Source organism: Puntigrus tetrazona, unplaced genomic scaffold (assembly GCF_018831695.1).
Source record: "Puntigrus tetrazona isolate hp1 unplaced genomic scaffold, ASM1883169v1 S000001111, whole genome shotgun sequence".
Lineage (NCBI taxonomy): Eukaryota > Metazoa > Chordata > Actinopteri > Cypriniformes > Cyprinidae > Puntigrus > Puntigrus tetrazona.
The window spans coordinates 1,542,501-1,567,500 of record NW_025048699.1 but is presented as its reverse complement, the minus strand read 5'-3'; the positions used below and the strand labels follow the sequence as shown (position 1 = coordinate 1,567,500).

Genomic DNA, 25,000 nt, shown 5'->3' with positions numbered 1-25,000 from the left:
TGGTGATAATAATTACATCAACATTATTAAAAAGAAAATAAACAACAATAATAATAATAATAATATATTTCTAATTACTATTAAGTAATAATAACAATTGTTGCTAGTTATAATTCTTCCATATTTAATAAATTAATGTTTTCAAAATCCCATCAACTTGATATCTCGATTTTGAGTTATCATATCAAATTTATACTAATAATTGTGTTTTCATATCTGATGTATACATATTTACTCCAAACACAAGTTATCTTTTTTGAACATATGAGGACGAAAAAATCAGTTCAATCTGCAACCTGCACCTGAAGATTTAATTTGCGTTTCTGAGGCAGGCTTTGTAGGTAAAGGGCAGAGGTCATGAGCAGGATTCCCTTAGAGGGATTTTTCTGAATTGTATTTGTGTTATTTTGTGTGTGTGTGTGTGTGTGTGTAATCTGAGGCTATTTATAACTGATCCTCCTTAGCCTGCACCATATACATGCACTGCTAAATATATGCGCAAACTGCACATGTCCGAAAGCACAATCCTGACACTATTTATACACGCAGTTGTTCGAAGAAAAGTCACTCTCAAAATAGCACGGATCAAATCCCGACATGTACATCTGTTCCAAAACTGCCGATCTAGGAAAAGCATGACATACATTTGAGGTGACGTGTTTAATAATCAAACGGCTATCTGTGGCTTTTAAATCCACAACGCGACGCCGGCCAGACTTTATTTTCAGGAGCTCCCGAACAAATCCAGCTGAGCCAAGCCGTCTGCCGCTAGCTCAGTACAAACTCCCAGCGATAAGACGCTCAGAAACAGACGTGGCGAGCCGAACCTGCATGTTCTCGGTGGCGTCTCCCAGAAGCCCTCCGAAGGTGATGGCGTTCGTGACGGTTCCCAGGTAAATGAACAAGATGGCAGACAGGGACTGTATGTTGAGAGCGTCGTAAAAGTCGCTCGCGTAAAACGGGAGCTTCCTCTTGACGTCCAGAATGAGACCGCCGCAAAACCTACGAGAGAAAAAGTGTCTGGTCAAGTAACCTGGAAAAATACGCATACGACAAAAGTAAGCGTTAAGGGTCTGATTAAGTTGAATTTTTCTTACATTACTGTTCAAAACATTTACAGCAAAAGTGACAGTAAAGACATGTATAATGTTACAAAGATTTCTATTTCAAATAAACACTATTCACCACAGAATCCTGAAATAAGGCACCCACAACTATATTAATTTTCAACACTGATAATAATAATAATAATAAATGTTTCGTGAGCAGCAAATCAGCCTATTAGAATGATTTCAGAAGGATTGCATGATCTTGTGGAGTAATGATGCTGAAAATTCAGCTTTGCATCACAGGAATAAATTATACTTTAAAATGCATTCAAACAGAAAAGTGTTATTCTGAATTATAATAATTTTTCACAATTGTACTGTTTTTATTGGAGCCTTGGAGAAGAAAAAAATTTATTATTATAATAACAATTAATTGTGCATAATTTCATGCAAGTAACTCTAGGCCAAATCCTAACCATACAGTAAGCACATGTAGTTAATTAATATGACCTAGTACTTAAATGTGTAACTGTACTGTAACAAGGACACCTTAAAACAAAGTGTAATAAAATGTTTCTGCACTTTTCACAGTGTAGAAATAACAAAGGCCAGAATAAAGTCACGTTAACTGTGTTAATTGTTAAAGCAAGTGTACTGTACGTGTATTAGTGTCTGTTTATATACTTACTTGCCAGTAAATTTAAGTTCATCACCGACTGCATGGCCTCCGCCGCCCGCTGGACTCCCGTCATGAGGAGTACCGCCGTTCATCTGAAGACTTTCCCCTCCGGCAATATTGTTTTTACTGAACACACACACACACACTCGGTTTTCATTTTAGTATTATCTCATTTGAATATGCCGATTCAAAAGTCTTTTTTTTTTTTTTTTTTGCATTATATACATTATGTATAAATGAAGATTTTTCAATTATATATGTGACCCTGGAGCACAAAAATAGCTATAAGCAGCACAGGTATATTTGTAGCAGTAACCAAAAATACAGTGTACGGGTCAAAATTATAGATTATTCTTTTATGGCAAAAATCATTAGGATGTTAAGTAAAGATCATGTTCCATGAAGATATTTTGTAATTTTCTACCGTAAATATATCAAAACTTAATTTTTGGTTATTTATATGCATTGCTAAGTACTTCATTTGGACAACTTTAAAGATGACTTTCCCTGGCTCCCTCAGATTCTAGATTATCAAATAATTATGATTACTAACATGATGATGCATAAATCTTAATTTATATTGACTGTCAAAAGTAGAAAATGCTTGTAAAAGCATCATATTTTGTGAGAAAGAATGACATGCTCGAACAAAACAGACACTAGTTCTGGAACCAGCAGCCCAAAACTAGTAACTAGTAAGAAACGAGTATTGGATTTGATTGAGCTGGTATGATGTTCACCGTTTATCAGCAGACGGGATGGATTTAGGAGGTTCGATCCTGATGTCAGGGTCCCATTCCCCCGGAGGAAGCACAATGACTTCATCCAGGAACTCATCGATGCCTGCCAGCAGGTCTCCGCGGTCTTTCGCTTTATAAGCTATGTCGTGAAACACCTGCAGGAGCCCGAAGCACACAGCGTCAGGCCACAGTTCAGCTAAAATCACCTAAACATTACATCAGCGTGCGCATAAACGCACCTCATCAGACATGAGCGTGGCGATGGCGCGCCCGATCTCACGGTATGACTTGGCCTTTCCTTTGGGCCCCAGCAGAACAAAAAGGAACCTACAAATAAACGCTGTTATTGTTACAGTAACAGATTTATGAAGGGCACAGCTTCAAGAGAACAGTTCACCTAAGAATAACAATGTGTTGAAAATGTAACTCATCCGCCAGAATGGGATTATCGTTCGTTTCAATGCAGTGAGTGGGTTACCGTGTGGGAACGGGGACCTCGGTGAGTCCTCCTAACATGACGGCCTGCTGAAGACGCACAAATGCCACGAAGGGGGTGTCCAAAAAGTCCACTTCACCGACCAGCACGTTTGACGCTTCAGCATCTCTGGGAACTTTCTTCATGAATTTGTTATTCAACTAGACAGATAAACAATACAAAAAAAGTTGCATTGTTCACTAATTGATGGTTTATGGATAAATGTTATGTAATTGTAGATTAACTTCAATCACTATTTTACAACAGCTTTTAGACCGGAACTAAATATTAAGCATTTGTAATTAAATGAAATATTAAAGGCCAGTGTTATTTTAATATTTGTATGTATTACAATAGCATTTACGATTTAATATTATAAATAAATATAATTTAAAAAGTGTGTCATTTTTAATGTAAATGTGTAACATTTTGAATTATTTGTAATTAATATTTTATAGTTACATGAAGATATTTTTATTAGTTTGTTTATCATCTTTATTTCTACTTTATTTTAATTTTAATACTCTAACTTTCAGTTATTTTATTTTAATTACATTTTTGCTTACATTATAAATCTAATACGTATATTTATTTACATGATCTCTGTTGAATATCAATTAATAGCAAAAATATTTTTAATAATTCAGTTAAACGATTAAGCTAACAATCACAACACTTTTCCAGGCTGTTATTTGAAATAAATGAGAAGTATATTTAAAATAACACATTTGCAATGGAACTGTAAATTTGTTCATTATATATTATATTTCTGATCCATATTAAAATCTAATTTAATTTATTTTTTTTTTAATTTAATAAAGCATTTATCAAAAAAAAACCTAAACGTTTGCTTATGAGATTATATCTCAGGTCATATTTCAGTGGAATAAAATAAATCTTGTAAGACCTAAGCAGTATGGAAAGAAACTCGAATAAACAAAAGCACTTCATTAGAGCTAAACACTGGGATGACATACAGCCTGAACACACACAGACACAAAAGAGGCCTTGTGTGTGCGTAATGTTTGAGGTTTGGCTGATTTTCATCTGAGGTTATCAGTATAATTACAGCGGTAGTGTGAATAACACACAACCAGAGCTCTGTGAGACTGACAAAGCTCTCCCGCTAATCCACAAATATTGACACGACTGACGACAGCGGCCTCATGTGAAAGAGAGCCACCGAGTTTCAATTGTGTGCTACTGTGTTTGAGAAAGAGTTTCTTTTGTCTTTTCGCACTCGTTCCTGTCCTAGAGATGTCACACCCAGGGCTGAACCGAGCTTCCTAATCGAGCTTCCCACAGGAGAAGAAACCTGTCTTACAAAACCTGTTAAAAACACACCTGGCTCATATAGCCCTTCAAAATAAGTCTATTTTAAAACAATTAAGAGATACAATGCAAAATTTTGATTGCCAGCTAAACCCCGACATATAGTGAAAAACAGCTAAACACCAAAATATAAATGGAGGTTTTTGTTTAATTATTAATAATTATTAATTATATAACAGAAAATAAGTATTGTTTTATATGATATATATTACATTATAATATTGAAAAAATTACATTAACATTATTATATTATCGCACTGTAAGGCATTTATATATCATGATAGAATTTGTTGATTTGATTTAAATAATAAAACAAAAATGAAAATGTGATTTATATAAAAGACAAAACATGTATGCACTGTAAAGTAAGTTAAGTTTTCTATTATATATTTTATTAATATTTTTGGGGAGGAAATGTGGTTAATTTGTCCAAAAATATTATTTAAATTTTTTTTTTTCTTTTATTTTCCCTTTGGGGTAAATGTCCCCTAGACATTGTTTTGGGATTCGCTGTTCTTGTGTCGCTTCTTGATGTGGCGAAACGGTTCACACACTACACAGTACCTGCTCTTTCTCGGGCTTGTCTGAGAGATCATTCAGGCTGTTAGAGGTCAGGTTACGATGGGCCGTGGTCGGACTACCTGCAGAGGTCACACAAGGTTAAAGGTCAAACACACGATCAGCAGCTAAAACTGTAGAAAATACAAAAACACCCTTAAAAACAAAGAGGCCCAATTTTGTGCGTCTACATTACAATAGATTCATTTAGTAACCTGTTTGACAGGTTACATAAAACTGCAATCCTTTAATGCAGTGCTTTATTAAGAGATTAGATGGATCTTGTCATAATCAAAATAAATAAAAGTCACAGAAACACTCATGTGTTTCGGTATAATTACTACGTACTGTTTAGAGTAAAGTCTAAGGCGATTCTTAAGAGTTTCTTTAACCGTTTATGAAATAAAATGATTCACTTTGGCCCTTATCTCCAAAAATACAGTACAATAAAGCTGGCCTTTTAAAGAGAACTAGACTACAGTATATTTCTAGACTCACAGAGGAGCAAATCTAGCATGAATCAGTCTGAATCTTCAGCTACAGACTTACAGAGAAGTCCCATGCTGTTGCTTCTCTGCATCTGAATTTGCTCGTCAGGTTCAAAGGTGGTAAAGCAAGGCACAGAGTGATCGAGAGGACTGCGCGCTTCACATACACACACACACACACACACACACACACACACGGAAAGACAGGGCGCATGCATGTCAATCAAGACACGTGGGAAAGGACGAGAGACAGGGAAGAGAGAAAAGAAAGCATTAGAGCAGAGAAATCGAGTACAAATCTGGTTCAAAGCGTTGATTCAGTATTCAATTGGAAAAAAAAAAAGAGACAACATTTAGGAAAACCAAGCAGAGTTTGAAAAGAAGACACAACAAAATTTTCTGAAAGATTGGACAATTTATGAAACAGGAGAAACCAGTGTTGGGGAAGCTTTGAAATATTATAACAATTTGAAATATTATATACACTAATTTATAGAACTAATTACAGATATTACATATTGCGTGTGTGCGTTTGTGTACATACACATATATTAAAAGATTATAATTATTTATTAGATATCATTCAATTTAGCACGGAACTAAAAATGTCACTACAAGAAAGAAGAATCTTTTTTTTATATTTATGCATCACTGAAAAACATAAACACATAAAGTATAAAAACATAAAGTTGAAAAAACCTGTTAAAAACACACCTGGCTCATATAATATATTCTTCAAAATACCCCATATACCACAAGCCTTTTTTAAAACAATTAAGAGATACAATGCAAAACTTTGATTGTCAGCTAAATACCGACATATAGCAAAAAATACCAAAATATAATAGATTTTTTAAAAATAATTTAAAAAAATGAAATTTAAAATTGTAAAATTTTATTTAATAGTTAAACAGTATAATAATTATATAGTTAAAATAAAAATTGATTTAAAATAATTAAAAGCGATTAAAACACTTGAAAATATATAAATGGAATAATTATTTATTTATTCTTTATTAATATCAAATTAAATATCAGTTGATTTAGTGCTAAGTTCTTTTTATTGCAAGAAAAAGAAGAGAAATTGCCATATTTATATTTAAATTATATTTATATTTCACAAATAGTTGAAGATAAATTTAGTAGTTTTTTCATTTTTATAAGAGATTTCCTAAAATAAATTAAATAAAAAAGACTTCAAATGCCACATGTTTGCAGGAAAAAGCATTTAATAATGCCCTCAGCTTGTTTGACAGTAAACTGCACATTAAAAATAATAATTTAGCATTACAACAAATACCTTGTTTCTAAAAAAAGCTACACTATTATGAAAATATCAGAGCTATTATCACGCTACATTTCCTGACCTTTAGACAACATTTCTAGAAGTAGTTTCTAGTTCTTCAACCTTAAATTCAAAACCAGACATACTTGTACAATGAGATCATTTTCTGTGTAAAACTCTGAGAAAATAAATCATATATTATCTATGTATTATCGCGGAGGGGGCCTTGATGATGTCAGCAGAAAAGGAAAGTTGTTTCTGATGAAAGATTATGATAACAAACATGTTTTTCTTTGAATTGTGTTAACCAGCTGAATCACGATAAGTCTGTCTATCAACAAAAACCAAAAAGCTCGATTTTGATTTCCTGTTAAATTTATGTTACCGTCGGCTGCTTCTTATAACTGAGAGAAACACGATTAGATTGGCACTAAAGTATCAACATGTTGCTTTCGATTAGAAAAAGACGCTATCAGGAATTTCAGAAACAAGACATCTTGAGCGCTCTAACATGTTTGGAGGTTTCTAGTCTTTCCTGGGAGGGTCTGAGGTTTGTTCGCAGCAAAGAAAAATAAAGAACTGCATCTCATCAGCACATCTGATCACTCGTGAGCCTGAAACTTCAAAGTATTGCCAATTTTTGCAACGTGCAGATCTGCCGTTTTCTTTTACCCACAAGACATCTGCCATGAACGCAAGCTTTTGTAAACCGAGCGAGAGCCGCTGCTGATGGATGGAGCTGATAGATGCTGCTGGTGAAAGCGAGAGGAGAGATGAGGAGAGCGATAGAGTGTAAGAGAGAGGTTTAATGTGTTACCGTTCTCCTGGCTGCTGAACAGACGACTCGCACTCGACACGCTCTTGCCGATGTCTGCCAGCGAACGCAGGTTGGACTTCTTGGTCTGGTGGCGGTGTTTCCGCAGCAGAGTGTACATGACCATCTCCTTCAGATCGGCCTTCAGCTGCCCGCTCTCGATCTGGCTGTCCGTGATCATCTCTGAAACACAGAGGCACATTTTAGCTTGTGTGTACTGCTGCTGCTGTAAGCTGGGTTTCTGCACGTCTTACAAAAGTACATTTAAGAGTAAGCAAAGGGGAAACAAATATTTTAAATGAATAGGAATGAATTAAAGGGAATGGAATACTGTTACTGAAAAATAAAATAAAATAATATTAAATAAAATAAAATAAAATAAAATAAAATATAAAAAATAAAATAAAATTTAATTTAATTTAATTTAATTTAATTTTAATTTAATTTAATTTAATTTAATTTAATTTAATTTAATTTAATTTAATTTAATAATTTTGCTTAGCTAAGAATTTTGACTACAAGAACAAAGGGCGATTTTTTTGGAACGTGCACATTTGTATTTTACTAAAACAAACAACAAAAAAGGAAAAACACAAATGTGCACGTTCCAAAAAAAAAAAAAAAAAAAAAAAAAAAAAAAAAAAAAAATCGCCCTTTGTATACGAGTTTAATTACAAATAAAATTACTGAAAAAGTAATTATTAACAATATATATAAAAAAATTATTTTGCACTTAACTGTGAATTTCACTACAATGGAGAAAGACAAAATTTGAATTATTCTTTTCTTCTTTTGGCAGTCACTCTTGTATATTACACTAAAAACATTACAATAAATACTAAACATCAGTAGAAAACAAATTTATAGATGTCTCAGATGTAATGGGACATACACCTTCCAAAAAGTTCAACTTTTGTCTCGTCAGTCCACAGAGCATTTTCCCAAAAGTTTTTCTGGCAAAACCGAAAACAAGCCTTTATGCTTTTTTCTCAACAGCGGTTTGCATGTTGTGTTTACTTGTGTTATCTTTGATTAATGCTTAAATTTGTTTGGTGATATGGAACAATTAAAGTATGACAAACCTGGAAGAAAATGAGGAAGGGGGCAAACACTAGTGTACTAAAAAGAAAATACATGTCTGATCCCATTTAGGAACTTTTAAAGCCTTAATTAGTGAAACTCTGAAGTTAAACGCCCCCAAAAAACACTGATCTGAAGATCTTTTTGTATCTCTAAAGAGCCCTATACAGCCACAAATGGTTCTTGAAGTGCTGAAGTGCAGTTTTACCGACGATCTGCTGAAGTGAGTTGGCCTCCATGTCCAGCTTGATGGTTCCTTTCTCGATGCAGTTTTTCAGCTGGAAGAGCGAGTGAAGAGACAGAGTGGCTACATGAGGTTTACTCCACCGCTCTCCACCCTTCTCCACCTTCTCCTCAAACTTTATCCATCTGAGAAAAACACACACAACACGCATAAAAATAATCAACAATATTAAGAGCACTGTGACGTCAGTTCACTTTTTTGACCATGTACCATAATGTCGCTTTTCACGTTACAATGAAAATATTATATTTTGTAAACATTTACCATCGTAGTACCAGGTGTTTTGACCATCTGTGTTATTTAATAGATTGTATTGTACCATGGTAATATATGTTGAATAAAATATCTGTTCAGTTTTTAACATTTTTGAAAGAAATCAACACTTTTATTCAGCAAAGATGCATTAAATTGATTTTTCAACTTTCTATGTATCAAAGAACCTGCAACAAAAATAGCATTTACAAAAATATAAAGCGGTTTTCTACAACATTTAAAAATACGAAACAATTTCCAACGCTAATAATAATAAAAACATGTTTAAATTAATTATGAAATATATAATTATATTTAAATATACAAATACATATTAATTATACATTTATTAGGAATATTACAATTACATATTTCTTGAAAACCTATATATTAGATTGATTTCTGAAAGATCACGTGACACTGAAGATGAAAGTTATGATGGTTAAATCAAAGGAATGAATTACATTTTAAAATATATTTAAACAGAAAACAGTTGTTTTAAATAGCAAAAATATTTATAATATTACAGATTTTTGGATTAAAAAAATAAAAAAAGTAGCCTTGGTGAGCAAACAAACCCTTTTAGTTAAAATCTTACGGACTCAAAAATTTGGATCAGCGTTTTATAATATGGTAATCATTGATTATCGTTGTTTTAACATCTCTATACCACGGTACTGTTTTTTAATGTATTTTATGAAAATATTATGAGGTCCTTTCTGCGAAATAATTGAGCTTTCTGATGTAAAAAAGAATGAAAATGATTCAAAGCCTCTTAAAGCTCAGCTTACCCATGTCTGCTTGAGCGAACATCTGTCTGAGAAACGATACCCAAGCACACAGTTATCCTTTAGAGCTCTGTAATCTTGTGCAGAAAGGCTGCTGAGCTGAGTTTAGCCAAGCGTGGGTATGATATCCGAGACAAAAGTGATACACACACACACTGCGGCCTGCGATTTTGATATGTTACCTGAAACTCAGGTGAACCACGAGAACTCTGGGAACTCTGGCTTTGTGCATCCACACACACGTGTGCGCACACATGAAAACACAGGGCTCTTTGTTTGCAAATGGTTTCATTTTAACGTTGTCCATGTAGCTTTTAACATGTAAATCTGAAACATGCAAATCCAAAGAAACTGCATAAGAGTCGCTGCATGAAAGGAGCATCATTTGATGAACTTAACTCAATAACCCTGTATCGACCGATGCATTTAAATATTAATTAAAAAATGTATCAATGACCTTAGTTCAAATAAAAAATATATACTTTCATGCTTCATTTGGTCTTGTATTTGTTGTGTTTGCATGTATATGCGGTTTAAATAAAATCTACACTGGTTTTCAGATTCACATTTTAAATCATAGCTATTTAAAAATAAAAATATATATAAATATATATATTGTATATACAGTATATAAAAAAATATTTTTGTTTCTTTTTTTTAAATACAGTATTATTTCCTCAAAATAATAAGTGAATTTTTCAATTAAATAATCATGATAAAAATGTGCTTAAAACTAATTAAAATTGTATTAAATAAATAATACAATAATTAAAAAAATAATCATACTGTAAACAGGTTTTCAGAATTACATTATGAATCATTTACTTAATTACATAATTTTCATATTATTATTCTTTTCTTTTTTTTTTAAAGAAAATTAAACAAATTAATTGTAAAAAAATGAAAATCTATGTGAAAAGTCAGTATAAATCTCCTATTAACAATCTAATAATCTCCTATTATTAATTTTTTTAACTTTGCAAAGAATGATTCAAAAACATGATTTTCCTGTTAAATAAAAGTTGATTTCAGATTTAATTACGAGTTAGCAGGGCCGGCGCGTGCGGGTCAGTCGATACGTTCTTCACAGAACAAGACCAGCAGCTCATCCGTCACTCAATACACGCAGGAAATCAAAGCTCCCTGGACCAGATGAAAGCTGCTTTGTCCGTTTGCTGACGTGACTTCCCTCAGATCCTTGATAACTCTCGCTTTTCAACCCAACCTGCCCTCAGATCATCAGTATATACAATTTCATCATCTTTTACTCGCTTGAGTGAATGGTGGGAAGTCACTGTTGGCCTTTAAGTACTGGAAAATAAATAAACCGTGTACTTAGTCCAGATGCATATTGCTCTTGTGTTACGTCTTGACCCATATTCTGGAGTCCAAGCTCTTATCTAATAGCATACGTGAGCGGCGCACGCAAAACAGGAATGTGTGAAATCCTGAGAAAAGTCAAGTGGCACGCTAAAAGTAAAAGCTTTGAATACTTCTGTTGTTTTAGCCGAGCCGGACGAGAGGTCTCCCCCTTTCAAGCGTGCGTTTCTGACCTACATACGAGGACAAAGCAGCCGAAAGAAAACATTGGCTGAAGTTAGCCGAAATCTGGAAATCATTTTTGGGGAACTGAACTGAATGATGACAGCTTTGTCTTCCGCCGAGCTTCTTACAGCCGGATCAAAAACATTTGCGGTTGACGCATTTTGCTTTGCGAAGTTATCGAAGTCACGCTGAACTGACTGGAGCTGAAGAATGACAAGATTTTAACATAATAGCTGGACCCAATTTGTTCATAATGAATGAGTTTACACTACTGAACTGAATTGAATCAACACTAAAATAACTCGAACTGAATCATTTGTCTTTTAGAGCTACTTTGCAGCAGAAATTGAGTTTCTGTAGCTATTTTAATATATTCCCTTAAGATTCTATAATAAAGGTTAATGAAAATGTATTTTGCACCAATATATATATATATATATATATATATATATATATATATATATATATATATATATATATATATATATATACACAAATTTAACAATTCGATTAGTTTTATTCACAAGTTTGCAGTTCGATTCTGAGTCAATTATTAATAATTAAACGCTATCAAACCTACATAAAAGTCAGTTTGTACTATAATATTGAACTGAATATTATTGAATAAATAAACTTAAAACCTATATATTTATATCGACCTTTGAAATAAACATTTAAACTGTGGCCGTCATAAAAAAACGACAGTTTTATTCAAACATAAAATACGTTTCTTTCTGAGGTAACGTTAGTGACGTCACGCGTCATATTGTTTACGTTTAAACACCGATTGAACGATTATATACACAATACAGTATACGGCTTTCAGTAAGTTGTAACGTTACTCTTTTTTTTAAACATACCTTTGGCGGTTTCTACATGTTTTTTGTCGTGCTGAAGCTGTTTTTATAGCGGATCAGTTCACGCGCGCCTCGTGTCGCCGCTTCTTTTAAAGCGAGGATCTACAGCGACTTGCCTCTTCACGTTTAACGCCGCCAGAACAGCTTTTGTTGTTTGAATATTGTGATAAAATTAAAAATGTAATCTGATTATTTGTTTCATATCAAAATAAAAATGAACTAAGCTTATTGAGATTTATTTTTATGAGAGGCACACTACAAAAACAGCTAGACCAGGGTTGCCAGGTTTCGCAAAAAAAACCGGCCCAACTGCTACTCGAAATCTGGCAATCGTCTCGGAGGGAATTTTCGGTTAAAATAAATAAACAAATGCGTTCCTGTGGGATAAAATAATATTTTTGGCGGCGTTCCCTTGATAAAAGTTGCAGTCCACGGGCTTAACATCACGTTATTGGGGTCGCTTCATCCGGACATGAAAAACACCCTGCAGGAAGGGTGTTAAAGTAGCCCTATTCTTGGCAACACTGGGCTGGACTGATCGATTATTAAAAATCTATTAGTATATATAGGTTAAATGTTCTGGAGGCAGCTGTAGGCAAATATATTTGCCTGTGTGACAACAAAAATACAAACGAGATTTTTGCTGCTTGATTAAATAAATGCTTTGTTTATAATGGGGAGGATATTTTAAGCGATGAAGGCGGCAGGATGTTTTAATAGTAGAAAGACCTCTTACCTGGCTGTTTCTTTCCACTCCATCTCTTGACCGTCAACGGCCAGAAGCTCGTCGAGTTCGGTGAAGAGCTGTGGCGGAGGAGGACCACTGTCATCTTCCCCCAAAATAAAGCGAATCCTCTCTGCGGCCGGAGAAACTGACGGGGAAAACAACAAACCAGGGGTGAGAGAGGCCTAAAAATACTAAAACACTTTTCCATTTCAAAATGTGAGGCTTGCTAGAGGTTTTAAGAAAGTTGTCACGGGGGCAACAAAGGGTTGAAAAATCAAGACATTCTGAAATGATTCGGTCGGGGGAATATCTAGCAACTAATTAAGTTCATTGACATCAGGTCTGTAACATAAAAGGGACGTAAAAATATTGCTTTTTAAATCTCATTATCTACAGAACACCATCATAAGAGAAACTGGAAAAAAGGGGCAAGGCCGAAGATCTTCTGGTCTTCTGGCCTCATTCATCGACATGATTCTGTCACTGATATCACTAAATTAAATCATTAAACGAAAAAATAAAATAAAATTGTAACACTTGTGAAACTCTTTCAGTTCTCATTTTGTTCAAATTTTAAAAAACGTCTGAACTTTTCCGTAATTCGGGGCCGCAAAGTCATGCAAAATAGATACAATCACGGAAACGTTTAAGAAAACAATAACGCTCTGTTTGCGTGAGGTGTGACTGTAATAGAAATCACAGGTTATTTCTATCGCAGGTGTTATGTAACAACAAGATGAATGAGCTTTCTTGTAAACATCCAGTGTGTTACACCCAAGAAGTCGTCAGTATGCGATACTTATTTCCTGGACCAACAGAAACAGATAAAGTGTTGAGAAATCCACAACTGACCTGCATCTGAATTTCACAAGGAAGCTTTCGTAATGCGAGGAAGTCTAGTTGTTGTGGCTAATGAAAGAGTCTGGCAGCGTTTCTCATAAACGCAGTGTCGTAATGATTAATTAGCGGCACACCTTTTCTAAATGTGTGCACTTTCACATGACAAAGACGGGGCCTTTTTAAGGGTAAAGCTAGAAGAAACTAAAGGTTTTTAAGGCAAGATTTTTGCGAGATTTGTGCCTGAGTCTGGGAAATCAAGTAAAAAAAAATAGGTTTCCGGACAGACTGCTGGTTAGGGAAGTCAGTATATGTGGAAATCTCTCGGTCGCATTGCAACATAGTGACTGACTGAATATTTTGATTCATCTCAAGGTCTGCACTGGCACATGAAGTACGGGCGTATGAATGTGTATCAGTGCCTGCAGTGCATGTGTGCAGATGTGCATGCTTTCGAGTCGGCCTCAGGTCAAAGTAAAGACATGTAGGGACAGGCTGAAGCACTCAGTCTGACTGATACATATCAACTCATTCATTAGTTTTAAATGAATCGTTTCTTTGCTTCGGCGTAATTCTGAAGATACATATAATATTTGAGCTTTTATTCAGTAAGCACACATTTGATTGCTCGCAAGTGGCATTTATAATGTGGTATTTCAAATAACTGCTGTTCTTTTGAACTTTCTATTCATCAAAGATTCCTGAAACAGTTTCCACAAAAATATGAAACAGCTAAACTCTTTTCAATATGAATAAATTCTAGTTATTTTTAATAATTGTATTATTAATCATATATTTATTATTATATAAATATATTCAAATGGAAGACAGTTATTTTGATTTATAATAATATTTCACAATTTTACTGAGATATATATATATATATATAAACCTGTAAAATTGTATATTTATATATATATATATATATATATATATATATATATATATATATATATATATATATATATATATATATGCACATGCACACACACACACACAAAGTACAAAGAATAATAAAGAGAAAATAGTAATTAGGATTTTCAGAAAATTGTTTATACCTTTGTCAGACTTTCTGTTCTGTTTTGCCATTAAACAAAAGCAACTAAAAACACTTTCCTAGAATTTTCTCATCAACGGCAATATGCTACTTGTGCCTATTTTGGCATTATGAACTATGTAGGGCTTGTTTAAAAAGAAATGCGTTTATTTCTAGAACTAATAACCAAGATATTTGCCTATGAGCTCCAGCGCGGTGATCATTAAACCAAAAGAGAGACAAACCAAGTACTAAAACAACTATAATAAGCACTAGTATGACATTTCAATGTTATGGAATTGTATAAAAATCTATCGGCAGATTTTAAACCGAACACTGATATTTTACCATATCAAAGGCCTTTAAACATGCACTGCCTTTCTCTCTCTGTATTTTATCACATTTGTAGCACGCTAAACTAATCTAAGCTAAACTAGCCAAAGCCGGGCGACTGTTTCCCTCCCAACGCGGCCTGAAACGGCCTCTCGGGAGAAAATAAGGCCTTTTTGTACACAAAAGAGAGGATAATAACGTAACTCGGGCTAAAAGTTAACACTTCTCACCGCAAGAGGCTAAAATTACCCGTTACGCAGCCAGCATGCACACAAAAAAGCGGCACTGCCGAGATCAGCTGACCGCTAATGCTAAATCCAGTCACAAATCCGGCCATGAGAAGCATACTATTGATGTGAGAAATGTGTTTGTTAGACGTGTGATTCTCACAGGAGCGTCAGTCAGAGAGAGAGACGGAGAGGTGGAGCGGGTTCACCGAGGATAAGTGCAGATAAAGGTGACTGTGCACTTGTTTAGCTCGATGCTTTGCCTTTTCAGCCGTGTCACTGATTAGCAGAGATTAGCACGCACAAAGACCTTTAACTGAGGCTGCCCGCGCCACTTTATCTCGTTCTCGCTCTCCATCGCTCTCGGCTCAATCATATTCATTTAAGTCGCTCCCTGATTCTCCAGAACATCGTGGATCGCTCTGTGATAAAGGCCTGGGACATATCTCTGAAGGTTGGCGCGTGAAACGTCTTGCAAGAAGAATGACTTATTTCGTTTGTGAAAGGCTGAATGAAGCAATTCCTAAAAAAAAGGCTAAAACCAAGACGTCTTCTGAAGTAATAATCATTTATAATAAACAATAGAGTTTGTTGTTAAACAAATCAAAAGAAATTTGGCACAACATATGTAAATGTAGCATTTTTAACCATTTAATCTTAGAACATATATCTTATAAAAATGTCAGTATATATATATCTAAAAAAACAAAAAAAATGTATGTATATATATATATATATATATATATATATATATATATATATATATATATATATATATATAACTTATTTTTAATTTTACATTTAGAAGCAAGTTTATGAACATTTTTCTCTAAGATATTTGTTGTAATATATATATAAAAAAATTATTATTATGGGTGTGTCCAAACATTTTATGTTTATCTTCTTATTAGTTATTATCTTTTTGTACAGATGTTTACTAAAAATATTGTTCTATATTTTTATTTTATTATATAATAATCTCCAAACAATACTGCCATAATATACAAACACCTAACAATGATAATAATATATAATATAATTAAATATATACTAAAACACATTCATATAATTTAAACATATATTATATACGTCACATCATATATACAGATATTTTAAAATAATGCAAATAAAAAAATTATTTCATAATTTACATTATTTAAACAAATAAATAAATATGCTTTTTTTGCATTTAAATAATGATATTTGGGGTGAAAATGTGTTGCAAAAATATTTTAATTGTCCTAAATTACACTTCATTCTTTTTAAAGTGTCATTTTGAAGTGAAATAGGACTCCAGTGTTTGACTGATTTCGTTCAATTGAGTTCATTTTTAGGCAGGATTGATGAAGAAACTGCTGATGATTATCAGCAAATAATGACTTAGGTTTGGCAAACAAAGCTTAAAGTCTTGGAGGTTTTGGGCAGGAAATAAACACTGTTCAGATCAGACTGATACCACAGGCCTCCAGTAGTGCAGCGATGGTGGTTTGTGTTCATCTGTGACTTACTGAGAGGTTTGAGGATGTTGGAGGACGGATCGTCTGCAGTCTCCGTGTCTGATTTGTCGCTGACGTTTTCCGTCAAACGCTCTCTCCTCTCTTTGTGATTGGATCGTCGCCTGTGTCGTCGACGGCGACGGTAACTCTTAGGCACATGAACTCCAATGTAGACTGTGTGATGACCTACACACACACACACACACACACACACACACACACACAAAGATCGCAGGATTACAAACAAACACAAACATATCAGAGTGACAGCTTAAACATTAAAGGCTAAGAATAGATCACAGTAATATACCAGATTTTAAAAAAGACTAATAATCATTGCTTTGGTAATGACTGTGTGTGTGTGTGTGTGTGTGTGTGTGTGTGTGTGTGTGTGTGTGTGTGTGTGTGTGTGTGGACTTTTGTGAATTTACAAGGACATTTTTTCATGTAATGCAGTGTTGTAAATTCTTTTAAGAAAATTTTATTTCATTTAATTTTAGATATAAAATTTCAACATACACTTAAAAATGAGATAGTTTCCTTGGCAACTAACTGAAATAAACAGTTCAAAACTACTAAAATTAAAACACTAAATAAATGTATTATTATTATTATTATTATTATTATTATTTTACAAATAATAACTGGCACAATGTGATGCAGTGTTGTAAAACATTTTAATTAAATTAATTTTAATTTAATTTAAATTTAAATTTAACTTAATATTAGTTATAACACTTTGAAAAACACTTAAATTTAGAAATGATGCCTTGGCAACTAACTGAAATAAATAAACCGAAGTGCAAAAACTACTAAAATACAAATACTAAAATTTAAATAAAAATGTTGCATTTGGCTAAAAGGCTAAAATGTGCAAATTCAAAATATGAATAAATACTTTATAAATAATTTTAAAACAGCAGTAATGTGAGGACGACCAATGTGATTACATTGTGAGTCACCCTAATATGTTAATGGGAAACAGTACATTTATGACAATAACTGATGACAGACGTTTCAAAGTAAAACGTTTCAGCCGTTTTAATTCTTTGAAAGAACTAGCACTAATGAATGTTCGCAATGAGACGAGGAGCGTGTATAAGAAAGCCACTGCGTTTCTGTGTTCGCATGCGTTTGTGTTCTTTCAAAAGGAAAGTCTGACCCATATCTCACACTTGTTAGATTATAGATAAGTGACAACAACTTCCTTTACAGCTGATCGGGCAGGAAATGGCAAGACATCTCCAGGAAGTGGATTTTTAAACAGAGAGAACACACACTTAGATAAACACACACTCACTGAACAATATAAGGACTAATAAAGCCGCTCATCAATCCAGTCATCAGTCGATCACGCATGTTGTGTGTGTGTGTGTGTGTGCGTGTGTGCGTGTGTGTGTGTGCGTGTGTGTGTGTGTGTGTGTGTGTGTGCGTGTCTCTGTGTGTGTGTGTGTGTGTGTGTGTGTGTGTGTGTGTGTGTGTGTGTGTGTGTGTGTGTGCGTGCGCGTGTGATATCATCATGTGAAGGTCCAAAGTTCAGTCAGGACGGGAGAGGGAGAAGCAATAGAAAGAGCGAAAGTGTGTGAAAAGCTCATGTTTGCGAATGTGTTTGTTTTGCTTTTGATGTGCAGATATTTTTAGACGTCTGAACCTGCAGTAGGCTATTTGTTCTTTCTGGGGAATTCACGCGCTCGACTGTGTCCAGTCATTTATTTGCAAACACTGCCTGTGTTGTTTCAGCACAGAATTTATTTAAGGAATTATTTGGACTGCAAACATGGCTAAAAAAAAAAAAAAATGAGGCTGCAAATCTGAATGTGGCCTACGCAGACAGTTTAGTATTTAATAAACACTTTACATTTTTACACGATTAAATTAGCATCCCGCAAATTGCGTCCATTTCTGTGATGAGCTTCTTTTAAGGTGTCGTGTAAGAGGCATATTTTAAATGGAACCCTAAAATACAGCAGAGTGTGTTTTTTCATATTTAACCTATAAAATATGAATAAAATATTTCTCAAAATGTCAAAGTTTCCAAAAAAGAACTATTAAATAAATTTTAAATAGATTTTTATTATATTATATTATATTATATCATATTATACTATATTATATTATATTATATTATATAGTGCTGTAAAACAATTAGTTGCCATCAATAGCATCTAAAAAAATTTGTGTGTGTTTTATTACTTATATATAAACACACACATACAATATATATCTTGAAAATAGTTATATGTTTATATTTATATTATCATTTATATATAAGCAATATATAAAAAATATATTTTTATTAAATATAATAGTGTGTGTGTGTGTGTGTGTGTGTGTGTGTGTGTGTGTGAAGTTGGATATATACATAATAAATATACACAATACACACATATATATAGATTATACAAACAAAATCTTTTATTTTGGGTTTGAATATTATATTATATTATTAGAAATCTGTTTATTATATACCTTTTATATTTTTTTCTATATTTTATAGATTGCACTATCACATATTTTGATTCATTATGACATTTTTCATAGGTTTTTTATCAAAAATGTCTTAATATAAATCATATTTCTTTTTTGATTTATATCATTTTTCTTAAATAGTCTCGCACACGTATAAAGCATTTAGACCGATAACCTATGTAAAATTTATTTACCAGTTTTGTAATTATTATGATCATCATCGCTGTTTGCTTTTATCATAAAATGCAATTAAAGACGCACACAACGCAGCTGAGGGGGTTTGGCGGCAGCATATGAAAAAATGTGAGGTCGTGCACAAAAAATACAATGCACTAAAGTGGTGCACATTTAGTCCTGAATGTAGAAACAGATTAAGCGTGTGTGTGGATTAAGACAGTAAACATCTTCACGTGTAGAGCTTTGCAGCGCTCATAATCCCCTCCTGCCCTTAAGAACAAATTACTACCAATACAAGAATAAAATAAAAAAACACAGCCTTCGGAGAGAAGAGAGGAGTGAGTGAAAGTGAGCGTGAAACTCAATCCACAGTAACTAAGACTCCACAGTCGTCACCGAGACACAGCAGATACAATATCCCACTATATTTAAGTGTGTGTGTGTGTGTGTGTGTGTGTGTGTGTGTGTGTGTGTGTGTGTTTTCGTACCCTCAACCTCTTCATCACACACGTTTTTGATGTAAGACGCTCCTCTGTCCACTATAGCTTCATCCTCCATTCTGAAAAACACACACAGAAAGGGAAAGTCAGACACAAAGTATTTTTGAATACAAAGTCAATAAACGAAACCAGAATCGATCTGATTTTTATTGTTTAATCTCAAGCGCACGTTTCTTAGAACAGAAGCAGATCAGCGTGTTTTCCCCTTCGCCTGTTTATCAGGCCGGTAAAACTGAAGCAGTCTGGTTTCGGTAATTCAGTGATTCAAGTCATCGCACGCCTCTCTCGTGTGTTGGAATGACTCCACGTTGAACTTGAAACAATTAAAAAAAAAAAATGGATAGGAGTCAAAACAACTTAGCGGAACACTGCTCGTGCTTTCTTTAGAAAATCTGTATTGATATTGCTTTCCGCTTAAAGCATGCCATTAAAAATAGCATAACAAGAAATACTGGTTGCGGTTGATCGATGTGAATGCATATTTTTCTCACCGAGGCTGCATTTATTGGATCCAAAATGCAATAAAAAGAGCAAAATTGTGAAATATTATTAAAGTATTTTAGGGGGAAAAAAACTAAATAAATAATGAAAAAATAAATAATAATAATATATATATATATATATATATATATATATATATATATATATATATATATATATATATATATACATTTATTGGATCCAAAATGCAATAAAAAGAGCAAAATTTTTAAATATTATTTAAATATTTTAGGAAAAAGCCTCAATAAATAATGAAAAAAAAATAAATAAAAAAAAATATATATATATATATATATATATATATATATATTCTAAATGCCAAATATAAAATATATATAAGCGGGGCATAACTATAAATATATATAATGGAATCCCAAATGTTCAAACCATTGATAATCAAACAACTACAAAATATTAGTAAAAGAAAAACTATTTAATTATCATAACTAATAAAGCTGGATAAGAATAGTAATGGAATCCCAAATGTTCAAAAAAATCATTGATAATCAAACAACTACAAAATATTAGTTAAAATAAAAATACGACTTCCCTAACCAAAAAAAACAAAACCCAAACAAACTAGTCAAAATACACCGGCGGGACACCCCTGCGCTCTTCGTCCTGCAGACAAAGTGTTTTCAGAACAAAACAGACATATTTCAGTTAATGAGACGTCTTTGGCAACGGGCCCGAGGAGGGATCCAGGAGCTCTCAACCCAAACGAGACGGGACCAACAATGAGCTCTTCTCGGCGTTCTTATCGATCACGCACACCGTCGTTGGACAACATATCAGAGTCCAGAGAGAAAAACACGCAAACACAATTAAAAAACACAAACCATAACAGCTGTATTGGTATTAATCGCGCAATGAGCGGTATATGTTTTGGCATGATGACTGCTGCCCAAAAGGGGGCGCCCACATCAGTGGAAACATGTTTGATAACAGCCAGCAGACGAACTTGAAAACAAAGCCCCCTAAACAGTGACCACATGCTGATTCTGACCGCCTCTCTCGCAGGGACCGACAAAGAAGTACACTTTAAAGACCAGCGCACTAGACTGTTTGCGAAATGGAGCGTAACATTACCTCTCTCGTTCGGCACAAGATATTTTATCACATTTTCATATTTGCATTAGTAAGAATAATAAAATCAATATTTTGGTCATATATATTGCCTAGTCTTGATATATAAATAAAATAAATATCCTCACTGACACATTTATCCGTGAGGCCGGGGTTTTGGCTACACAGCTGCTCTCTCTTCATTCACGTCACGCAAACATTTCCATCCTCGCTTACAGAAATAAAGAATTCACAGAAAAGATCTCATTCATCATCATATCCTCTGTTCTTCTGAATGGCAAGAAAAGGCCAGGTGGCCGTGTAACCCACTGGATTTGTCAACTTCTAGGGATTAATATATGTTAAACATGAGCCAGATGCATTTTAATCTGCGGGTTTATAATAACCGTTCACGCGCTGCGAGGAAGACGGACTGCCACGTGCGCAAAATGTTGGATCAGCATTTGACAATCGCTTTTCTGGCAGCGCATCCGATTTCAGACTAAATAAAGTTGATTAACCCCTAGTGGAACACAAACGGGAAATAGAGGTCGAGATGCATTTAACAGATGTTCGTCAAGTGTGGAGACAGTATTGTAAGTTGAATAAATCATAAAAAAAAGAGTTCATGGACATATTTCACCAGCAAAAATAAAAGAAAGAGGACATATATTGATTATGCCTATATTTTTTGCATTGTCATATAATACTCAAGTATTATTCTCCTTATGACTGCAATGCAAATCAAATAATGTTATATGGATTTTTAAAATATATACATTTAAATTTAGAAAATACTGTAAATAGATACACAACTAAAATAAAATATTTAGGTAATATTTAATCTATTATTATTTTCTATTTCATTTTAATTTGTGCATTTAATTCATTTTCCATTTTAATTTATGCATTTATTTAAAATACACCAAATACTGTATTTTCTCATTGGACAAAAATAAATACTAATAAGAAACACAAAACTCGAAAGTAAAACATTTGGATGCATTACAAGGATGGAAAATGTTAAATAAAAAAGGTATATTTAAATTAACAATATATTAATTTCATTTATTTTTTTAATTTATATATTTTTTTACATGCAATCACATTCACAATAATGAAAAATCTAAATGCATTTTGATAATGTAAACTTTATAACTGTTCTTAATGAAATTCCACCATGAAAAAAAAATCATAATTGTTCTAAAATAAAAAAAATATGAAGTTTCTGGGAAGAAATATGGCAGTACAACTCCACCTACATCTACACAATCTGTTACTTCTGCACGCACACACACACACACACACACACACACAAATGATGTTTATTAGAGTTTATGACAGGCAAAATCATGAGACCCAGGCAGAGGAATGTCATGAAGCTAAAGCAAACACAAGCAGTGAAGGTGTGTAAGTGACTGACGCACGGGCTCCCAGCAGCCCTTGCACCGTGTTTACTCTCTCAGAGGCGGGACAGATGAGCGATACTGGCATTTCCACTGATAACGGCCAATAACACACGTCACACAGAAGCCGCACAAGTAATCAGTCAAAGAGGAAACGAGGTGTCAGTCTGACAGCTGCAGACTTCTACAAACTCTTCCTGGGGTCAAAGGTCAGCGTAGTCTGACGCCTGAAGTGGAAAGACAGTCACTGAACCCTATTCTTCAGCTCAACTCAATAACGACACGACTATTAAGTCTGATGTTATTATAGACTAAATACACAATGGGAAGCAGGAAAATGTGGCTTCTGTGGGAACGCCAATTTGTTTCAGTTTAATCCGGTTTACTTGCCACTTTTTTTGGTATTTACAATTAACTTGTGGCTGTTAAAATAATAGCATTGTGTGCTACATAGTAACAGCCCAGGAATCTCAATGGCATTCATATTTAGCTTAAGACCAAATAATTTACTTGCAAAAACTTAATTTATTATATTATCATGTTTTTATTGTGTTGTTTTTTTATTTAATTTTTTTTACCTAATCAAAACCTAGCCCAACTGCAAACTTTGATTATATATATATATATATATATATATATATATATATATATATATATTTTATATATATAATAATAAATAATACAATTTTAAAAATGTATACGCATTTATATTTCCATATTTATAATTAATTTAAAAAATGTGTCTATATTTGCATATATTGTGTGTGTGATTAAATCCATTTAATTTATTTTGTAATATTTGTTTTTATTATTTTTCTTAACTTTAATTCAGCATGGACGCATTAAACTGACAGTAAAGACATTAATTATGCACTAAATATTAGAATATTATAACGATTTCTGAAAACTGTACCCTTTTGATCAAATAAACGCAGCCTACAAATTTAAACATGAACTCGGTTGAGGAATAATCCTATGCCGTTCCCAGCAGCCATTGATTGGCTGTATAATGTCTTAGCGCTTAGTTTAGTTTACTTTAGCCGGGTGTTAAGCCAGAGTTTAGTGCAACGTCTGTTTGAGGCATTTGGAGAAGCAGATGGTGTAACAGTCAGGACCGAATGGTGTAGATTTCTTTAAATCCCGAGCGGCTCGAGCCAGTTAATCATTCCATCTGACGGCGGAGCGGGAAAACACACGTCATGAGAGAAAGACGAGAAGAGAAAGTCCAAAACACACCGGACTCAATCAATATCACCTTCCTAAATTAAACAAGAGTCATTAATGAGAACGCTTCAACTGAGAAACGCTCTCAAAAATGACTGTACGGGCTATTTGAATTATTTCTATGTTTCTGTTTTTGTTTTAAGGGGTTGACTGTTTTTTGACATCGATAATAATAATAATAATAATAAATGTTTCTCAAGCAGAGAATCAGCATAATAAAATGATTTCTGAAGGATCGTGTGAAAATTCTGATTTATTCTGAAGGAATAAATTAAATTTGAAAAAATAATCAAATAGTACACAGCTGTTTTAAATTGTAGTAATATTTCAAAATTTTTGATCAAATAATTGCAGACTTGGCAATTTTTTAATATTAACTAAATCATACCCTAAATTCATGAACAGTAACATTTTAATTCATAACTAAGCCAAACTAAGTTTTTTTGTTGAATAGCATTGCTCATTTAATATATTTTATATTTAATAAAATATAAAATAATCCTTAAATCGAGCAGGATTTCCAAGACAAGCAAAAATTATAGTATTTTTTTAAGAAAGAACGAGTAGGTTTTGCTCGTTTTCTGTTTGAAATAAGATTATTTTGTTTAATGTTCTCCCTTAATTTAGATTTTTGTTTATTCTGACAACAACACTTTTCACTTGTCTGGAAAATCCGTCTTGATTTTGGTTTAAGAATTTCTGGATATTTGGGCTGAAAACAAGGCAGAAAAGCACGTCACAGCAGTTCCTGAAATACTTGCAGCGACTGAAATTCTTCATTTTCTCCTGTCACCTAAACCTATTTTCCTCATTCCA

General features: G+C 33.4%; 1 protein-coding gene across 4 annotated transcripts in view; it reads right to left on the bottom strand.

Annotated features, from left to right (window-relative positions):
* slc4a4b (solute carrier family 4 member 4b) overlaps positions 1 to 25,000 on the bottom strand; it is a 47,072-nt gene that overhangs the window by 16,116 nt on the left and 5,956 nt on the right. For all 4 annotated transcript variants that reach the window (XM_043234321.1, XM_043234320.1, XM_043234318.1 and 1 more), the window contains exons 2-12: positions 19,977 to 20,047; positions 16,855 to 17,028; positions 12,923 to 13,058; positions 8,709 to 8,869; positions 7,424 to 7,603; positions 4,840 to 4,916; positions 2,947 to 3,104; positions 2,708 to 2,795; positions 2,469 to 2,623; positions 1,738 to 1,854; positions 828 to 1,002 (exon numbers count right to left, since the gene is read on the bottom strand). In XM_043234321.1, the coding sequence (XP_043090256.1) occupies positions 828 to 1,002; positions 1,738 to 1,854; positions 2,469 to 2,623; positions 2,708 to 2,795; positions 2,947 to 3,104; positions 4,840 to 4,916; positions 7,424 to 7,603; positions 8,709 to 8,869; positions 12,923 to 13,058; positions 16,855 to 17,028; positions 19,977 to 20,047 (1,492 nt within the window). The remainder of the gene's footprint in view (positions 1 to 827; positions 1,003 to 1,737; positions 1,855 to 2,468; positions 2,624 to 2,707; positions 2,796 to 2,946; positions 3,105 to 4,839; positions 4,917 to 7,423; positions 7,604 to 8,708; positions 8,870 to 12,922; positions 13,059 to 16,854; positions 17,029 to 19,976; positions 20,048 to 25,000) is intronic.